At 35.7% G+C, this 8,601-nt stretch overlaps 1 protein-coding gene across 1 annotated transcript; it reads right to left on the reverse strand.

Moving 5' to 3' along the window:
• Positions 1 to 896: 896 nt before the first annotated feature.
• On the reverse strand, positions 897 to 4,377 carry LOC143575361 (uncharacterized). The gene is made up of 6 exons (XM_077059764.1): positions 4,236 to 4,377; positions 3,746 to 4,151; positions 1,581 to 1,656; positions 1,405 to 1,494; positions 1,289 to 1,333; positions 897 to 1,202 (listed from the first exon to the last, which is right to left on the reverse strand). Exons 1-6 carry the CDS (start codon positions 4,375 to 4,377, stop codon positions 1,089 to 1,091), a joined length of 873 nt encoding a protein of 290 aa, XP_076915879.1. The 3' UTR covers positions 897 to 1,088.
• Between the last annotated feature and the right edge of the window lie 4,224 nt (positions 4,378 to 8,601).

Here is an 8,601-nt window from a genome sequence, read left to right on the forward strand (position 1 = left end):
AAATTTGAGGCTTTTAAAAAACTGTTTTTTAACCTTTTTAAAAAGCTAAAATAAGAAATATTTTTGTGATTGCCAAATACATTTTAATTTATTACCAATAAGCCAATAAATATTTTTTAAATTCAATCCCAAACATGCTCTTAAAAGTTAGATAACATTTTTGTTTTTCTGTTTAGTATGAGAATTAAAATCAACCATCTTTTCTTCCAAAGACAAATATTATTAACAGACCCAAGCAAAAGCATGGTCAAACACCAACACAACAACTTAGAAGGCAATCGGCAACACATACAACTTAGAACATAACTAAAGAAAAGAAATATTTAAACCAATCTTTCCAACTAGTAAACGTGATCTGATTAACTTTTGAACCAAAGGAACCCGAGGAGGTCGATGTCTTTAAAAATTTTTTCCACCTTGGCCTCCTTGTTTGAGAAGATGGCCCCGTTCCTAGTCTTTCATGTACACCAGCACGCTATTAAAATCAACCAAATATTTTATTTAAAGTTTAAAAGTTTATTGTAACATGACAATAGCTTCAAATTTTCAATACCGGTTGTCCACATTTAGTTCAATAACTACGATTTTAAGAGAGATGGCATATAGGCGCCACTCTCATATATCACCATAAGAGATACTGAAACGCAAGAGTTCATGCTAAAAGACTCATACATCACCAACACATTTTGAACACAATGGTCGATATATGATAGAACTCCACAGTTAAAGCATGCATGGATAAAAGCAATAAACAATACTAAGGTAAGCGACTTAAAAAGCGTTTTGACTCTGGTAACCAAAAACTAATTCTTGAACTCCTTATTAACCGAATGGACAATATTGGTCGGTACATTTTAACTAGAAAAAACTTAAATAATAATCATTGCTTCGAAAACCAAACTTCACCCTAAAAAGACAGTTATCAAACACACAAATATGACTTTAAAAAGTCAAAATCTTTACACCATACTCAGAAAAACCTTAACCCTTTGACCAAACCCAACCCAACCCAACAACAATGATCCCGAGCCTGAAAACATAAACCAACGCCACCATACAATATACTAAACAACCTTGTACTGATGGCATCAAGGAGAAACCTGCTGCTGAGTTAACCCAGCAAGAACTGTGGCTAGTCGCTGCACAGCTGCTGGGTTGCTGCAAATTTGATCAATTAATTCATCCGGTGTTAGTGGGCCCGCCTGCAAGACAAACCCATAGTTTTGATTAATGCCCACAACAATACAATACTAAAGATAAGTTTCTAACGGGTCAAAAGTTTATGTACCTTTTGTTCAAGATAAGCACATTTAGCTTCGAGTGACCGCACTCTCTGCAGCAAAAATATTTATTTTTTAACCGGGAAAACAAAATATTGAAGTTTTAAAGTGAATAACTAACTACCTTTTGTAACTCTTCATCAGCAACACAAAGCCGAGACGCATAAAGAACTCTAACATCCTTCAATGTGCATATGTTGTTGCATTGAGGGCACTGATAATTCATAGAATTTAGTATGATTATTAATTTATTATAATCATTTTTTTTTCTGGTAAATTTATAAATGACAGTGGGCAAACCTTTCCAGAACTCAGGCTTTGTTGAAGCCATTTTTTTATACAAGACAGTCCATAAATATGCCCACAAGGAAGACAACTGCAGTCATCACACAGAAAGAAACAGTCAAAACCGAAAAGTGAAGTGAAATTAACTGAAGATAGAGTCATCTTTCATTTCAAATTCGAAAGATACAATATGTCGGTTCAAGCTTAAAAGATAGAACTTTTCCTATGTCTAATTTTCCGAAAAAATAACGTAAGGAGCATCAAGAATTTCATAGTTGCATAACTTTGATGTTGAGCTAATGTGGATAGGACTACAAATCTAGGAGGATAATTTTATGTTAATCATTCGACGCCAGCTTATCATTTTTTAACTGAAAAGATTAATGCCACAAAAGATCTAGCTTTGACAGTACCTAATTCTGGAAAGAAACACCATAATATACAGAACCGCAATACGATTAGAGAAGTAAATTAAGACAACTTTTGTGAAATGGAGTTCTTTCAAGCTTAATAGAATCGGTGATCAAACTAAACACAGCAAATCAGACTGTAATAAAACATTTAGATCATAATAATAACAAAATTAAACAACAGAGCTTGAATTGAAGAAGAGGTGACTCAGGTGAGCAGAAACAGAAACAAATATTGAGAATAAACCTCAACAAAGAATATTAAGATTTGTGCAGTTTCTCAGCTTTTTTGAAGATAATCATATGCATAATGCATTGGAGTGAAACGTTGGCATCACGTCCTCACCTATCAGCGGTCTTGAACAACATCTCGTGAACATCTACGGTTCCTTTTGACACAATCTCGAGCGTCTCAAGCACCATGACTAAAATGCTGTTTCTACAATAAGCAATTCGCCCATTTTCAACATTAACCACCATGGATCACACTTGGTTTCAAAAAGCGCGAGGCACACAAAGATGACAGAGTGTTGAGCCGAGGTACAAAGTGCAAAAGCACATTGATTTTCGTACACGATGCGCACATATTTTTAAAAACCTAGAAAGTATTATAGACCACATATAATGCACAAAACACATTTATATACATTAACCATCTAAAACACCAACACGTAGATATATCATAAAAATACCACCATAAGTAGTATAAAACAAAAACAAAACAAGTTACCGAGTAGTCGAGTGCCACATTACTACAAAGTGTTTCCAAAAGACCATTACTATAGTAGTCAAGTGTTTCCGAAAGTAAATTACTACACTAGAACTACAAATCCTCTTCACTAGAAATTGCACTAATTTAGCTTTAAAGTGGCAGAAGGTTATGTGCCTTATTAAGGCTTGATGCAAAACTACTATCGAGCCGGAAGCAGCCTCTCTATTCCTACGGGTAGAGGTAAGCTTGTCTACATCTTACCCTCCTCAGACTCTATGCTTTGCTATTGGTGGGATTTACTGATGATGATGATATCTGTGTCATCAATACCGAGTACCTTAATTTCCATCCCTATAGTCATTCACACCAATGTCCTCTTCTGACCCGTCGTTCTTATTTAATGGCCCAACCTAACCCGTTATTTTATTTACTTATTTTCTATTTGCCCATCTAGACCCTTACAAAATAACACTTACCCCAAAGAACCTGAACACTAATATTTAGTGCCGAAAAAAAATCCCAAGCACAAGTGTGTAGGCAAAAATTGCCAGGTCTAATAACAACACAGTATCTACGCCTAATAAAACCTAAGAAACACCCTTGATGGAACACTTCATTGTAATTCAAGAGAATCTAAGGGCATAACGAAAAAGTAACAAAAGATTAGTTGCATCGCATGACATATGAATATCAAGAACAATACATCAAAGTTATATTAAACAAATCAAGTTGAGATGCTCAAACATGATGAATGCTTCTTTCTAAACCAATGCTGCTGATTATCAAGATTCAAGAATATTAATTAAAGTTAGCAACGCCTATGCTCATTTAGATGTTTTAAAACCATAACATAATCATCCATAAAATCACCTATATCTTTGCAGGGGAGAATGTATGAAACTAGATATTTAGCCTCTACAATCAAACCTATAAGCCTATAATTCCCGGTGGCATATGATAAGACTACTAACCAGCACCATGTTAATCAATCACTAAACTTACGAAAACGGATAAAGAACATATCACTAACAATACATTAGCATCATCATAAATCATACCAAATTTGATGCTCTCCACCGCTCGTCCACGCTTCAAAGCAAATCGGGCAAAACGACCCATGAAACTCCCCTCCACACTTCTTCTCCCCATTCCCAAACTTCCCTTCACACAATTCCGAACCACCACTCGAATCCTCCTCCACATCATCATTAACCACCCCTCCCCCCAACGCAACTCCAACCGACCTCGACGCCATATTCACCGCCGGAAACAACTCCTCCAATTCCTCCTCCTCCTCATCCTCATAATCCTCCTCCTCCTCATCCTCATAATCTTCATCCTCATCCTCATAATCCTCATCTTCATAATCATCATCATCGTCTTCTATTAGATTCGGCCCATTCGACCCGTTCAATCCATTCGGTATCAACCGCACAACTGGAAACAACTCTTCCTCTTCTTCCTCTTCATACTCTTGATCATCTTCATCATCAATTTCATCATCAAATTCATCATTCTCAGCGTCTAATTCTCCATTCCGAAACACACCCAAATGCACAGGCACAAAATTACGACTATCCCCAACTGGGTTTTCATCGTCATCATCATCTGGTTCGGATTCGTCATCTGGGTCTTGTTCTAATTCTCTTTGATGCTGGATTTGGATGAAGCGGTAGCGGTAATCCTCCATGGTTCGTGCGATGAAGATCTCTAAAGCGGAATAGAGGAAGAAGAAGAACAAGAGAGGGATGAAATCGAGGTTGATTACTGCACCGACCATCAAATCAATCAAATTCAGGGTTGAATCAACAAGATCTCATTGATTCATTTCATTACCCTAACGACTCCAACTTCAACATTCATTCTTATGTCATAAACTTTATTTATTATTACTTCAAATTTTCCTTTTTATTGGTACGTTTTGTACATTATAGGAAATGTAATTATTTTATTTTCATTTCATTATTACATGTTTGTCTTTAGATTTTTGGTATTCTTGTTCTATGTAGTGAGTGTGTTTTTATAGTACGGAGAGTAGTTTAGTGTGTTATGAGTGGAGTAAAAAGAAATAAAGTGGTTTTTTTGTAAATTTAAAAAGTTACTATTTATTTCATATAATTTTTTAATGTTTGTGGTTGTGAGCAATGTTTTAAAAACGGAATTTAACTCGTACCGGATTTTGCTAAAAAATGGTACAACGGGTTGAACCAGGTTGTATCGAGAGATTCAACCGGGTTAATAGTTTACCTTGTAATATCATATAAACGTAACTTCAACTAAAAAAATAATCCAAAATTTTATGATTCCATAATAAAATAGAATCCAAAATTTAATCCATAATAAAAAAATAATAAAAAAACTTTCGATTTAAAAAATAATCCAAAGGTTTACTCGTTTCAATGCTAATTGCTATGTTAAGGATAACTTTTAAAAAATATGGCCGCAAAATATCAAAAATCGCTTGGGCTTAGAACCGGTTTGTCAGTTTATACCGGTATTTTAGAAAAAACCGCCGGTTTGATGTTCTAGCAAACCGCCCAAAAATACCGGAAACAAAATACCGGTCTAATATGCGAAATCCGGTATTACCGGTTCAACCGGCCGGTATGAACCTGTTTTTAAAACACTGGTTGTGAGTGAATGAGAGAGAAAAAGTAATGATAAAAGTATGAAAAAATATTTAATTGAAAATGAGATAGAAAAAGTCGTATTTTTTTAGTGCCATTTTGGATTTCAAGATAGAGAAAGTGATATGAATACTCTTAAACCATTCTTTATTTCAATCTTTATAATTAAAATAAAAACGATATTTTTTCTCTCTCATTTTCAAATAAAATTAAAAAGTTATGAAACATTGTTTTCAAAATTTACTCACGAGCAGTAACATTTTCTCGCTAATATACTCACAACCACCTCCAAAAAATGAAGAATCGCACTCACGTACATAATTTGAAGGATGGATTATGAGAGTTGTAAACGGTATTATTCACGTGCTATAATGAGTCATATACATGTTTTTATGTCATAACTTGATTGCAAAATCCGGTGATAACGGAATCGTATTTGAGTATTGTAGTTTCTGGTGATAATTACAATAATGATGAAAACCATACCTGACATCATTGGATATAGGCTTCTTTCTCCCAAAAAAAATGATGTGAAATAGCCATTATTGACATTACTTGATTGTTAATTCAATGATCATGTCATCGTCTTTTGGCATAAAAAACTTCATCTTATCTTTAGTACTTAGTCGTTAATCAATTTTACAGGGAAGATAAGCGTAGTTACGATAGTCACAATCTTTCACTCTGCTCTTAACCAAGCATGCTACTGACTATCGACTTTGTTATTCATAATTTTGGGGTCAACTTGCTCATAATGTAAATTTATTTAGGGTTTTGTGTAAATTTTCTAATTTTGATTTTAGGTTTATCTAAATTATGTGTATATGTCTTCTAAATGGGAATTTATGATCCTTGCCTTTGCACCCTCATTATAGATCTTTTGGTCACATCAAGACATCTAAATTTTGCAGAATAAAAATGTTCTTGCATATTGTTACAATTGGTGTGCTCTAGGTTGAAACCAAATCAAACTCGAAACCGAAATTATTAGAAAATCAAAACTGAAGACTTGACCGATATTGGGTGGGTTACTCTCGGTCTTCTTAGATTGGATCGTTCTCAGGTTGGGCAGACCCAAATATAAATTCCCTACGCAAACATGTTTCATATTTTGGTTTTACCTACAATGAATCTAATCTGAATTTACCCCTAAATTTAATAGATAACCGAATCAAATATGCTTAAGTCCCAGGTCAGATAACATGGTTACTTGTTTCGACCCAATTCTTCCTTAACCTTAATTACAAAGTAATCAAACAAACCCAATTTCATGTCTATTGATCCTTGTATGTTTGATGTTTATGCTATGATATGGAACCTCGTACTGTGTATCAGGATCTCAATAACCTTATGAAACATCCTCTGCCCCTAGCTTTGCTGCATCTGTCGCTATCTCTACCTGTTGCCTCTAGTTGCCATAAAAATGATATAGCAGATGGAATGTAGATATTTTGATGTGTGTGAATGTATATATTTTTTTACTAAAGATTTTTCATGAAATTAGGTTTTAAATTTAAGAACAATTTCTACCTTAGGTTAAACACACACAATGGGCATGCGTACTGTTGCCACAATGAGATAGCTAACAATAAGAGTATGGCGGTCTAAGAGCATATCCCTAACAAAGCTTCTCTATCTGCTAAGAATCAAAGAAAGCACGACCAGTTAGTCTTTCCGTAGGAGGGTTCTCCTATGATCAACCTCCGGTATGAGAATTAGTTATGTGATATGATGATAAGATCGTAGGAGTAAGTGTAAAGAGAGAATTGAGAGAAACAGTATGAATGAGAATCAATATACCTTTGTCTAAAATATTCCTTTTATAGGCAATCGGAAGCTTCTCTGGGGGGAGCTTAAGCTTCTTAACGGGAAGGAGTCAGCTCTTCTTTCAGTTTGCACAGACTGGGTGCATGCCATTTTCGTGCAACCTTCGTCCAGCTTTTGTTTGTCCTGTAGTTGCTTTTTACGTTATGGCAGGCATCAGCCTTTTGGCAGTCATAACTTTTTCTACCATTTACTGTATCAAGAGCTTCTTGGTCAACTTAGGAATCTTCCCCCGGGGGGGGGGGGTGCTTCTAGCTTTCCTGTCTGGCAGCTTGTATTAGCCGCTTCTTTATTCCTAAGCTTCTTAATTTTGTAAGCTTCACTTTGTGGGTGGGTGGCTATCAGCCCACTAGTAAGAAGTTTTCGGATTGCAATGATGAATGATTATGACTTAACTCTTTTTTCTTTACGATGTTTCCTTCTGGGTGTTTAATGTTTTTGGGCTCAGCGGCATGCCTCTTCATAGACCAATGCATATACCCTTTTGCTGTTTTGGGCTTGTTTATTAAAGCCTATAAGCTGGAAAATGTTTCTAGCGTATAGTCTAGAAGCTAGAAGCCTGTGGCCCAAAGCTAGGTGCTTCTGGTGTCGACCTATCGTGTATTATGTAATGTATTATATTCATTGTGTGTTAAGGCTCGTTAGTTGGAGAGTATTTCCTTGTCACTTATTCTGAAAACTAGAATCTCGTGACCGTAGGTGTTTTGAGTCTTAGGGTGGAAGCTTGAAGCTTCTCGTAATGACCTGTTGGCTATTATTATGATTTATCAGTTTGACGGCTGCTTACTGCCAACAACCAAAAGATGATAGTTGGGATTAACAAAAACCAATACACCAAATAATAATCATTTACAAAAAGAAAAATTAATGAAAAGAAAACACTTAGCCAACTTGGGATCTTCCGAGATCTCGAGCCAACAACGTGCAAGGATGAACGTCTCATCTTGTGTCCACGACACAACTTTCTTTATGGCCCGAGGATTAACCTTATCATTCTTTTTGTGTGATCGTCTTCCAAGTTGGCTCGGTGGGGTTGTGTCTCCTGCACCGTCTCGTCTTGGGAACCAAACGTGCGCTCATGTTCGTAGTCGATCCAACACCGACTGTTAAGAATAAAGTTTTCGGGCAATCTTGTAGGTTCACGTACCCAATCATGTTCACATAGAAATACTCACTTGTTTGGTAGTTGGGGGTTGGTACCGGTTGGGTGGTGTTTGGGCGTGGCTCGGTTGAGTCGGTTTGGCGAGGAAAAATAAATCTTGCGTTGTTGAAGATATACATATTGGGTTGGTGTTTTAAAAAATTGAGTAAAGAATGAAAGAGTTGAGAGCTGTGTTTAAACAATATAGCTGATTGGGTTTAAATAGGGGTGTTTAACTTGAATTAAATATCTGATTAAATTATTTTTTAAAAATACAACTGTTCAACAATGGCATTATATTTTGAAGACGGTGAACAACTAG

This window comes from Bidens hawaiensis, unplaced genomic scaffold, assembly GCF_021521415.1.
Source record: "Bidens hawaiensis isolate Kalapana, Puna unplaced genomic scaffold, B.hawaiensis_p1.1 tig00001412_1, whole genome shotgun sequence".
In the NCBI taxonomy this organism is placed as follows: Eukaryota; Viridiplantae; Streptophyta; class Magnoliopsida; order Asterales; family Asteraceae; genus Bidens; species Bidens hawaiensis.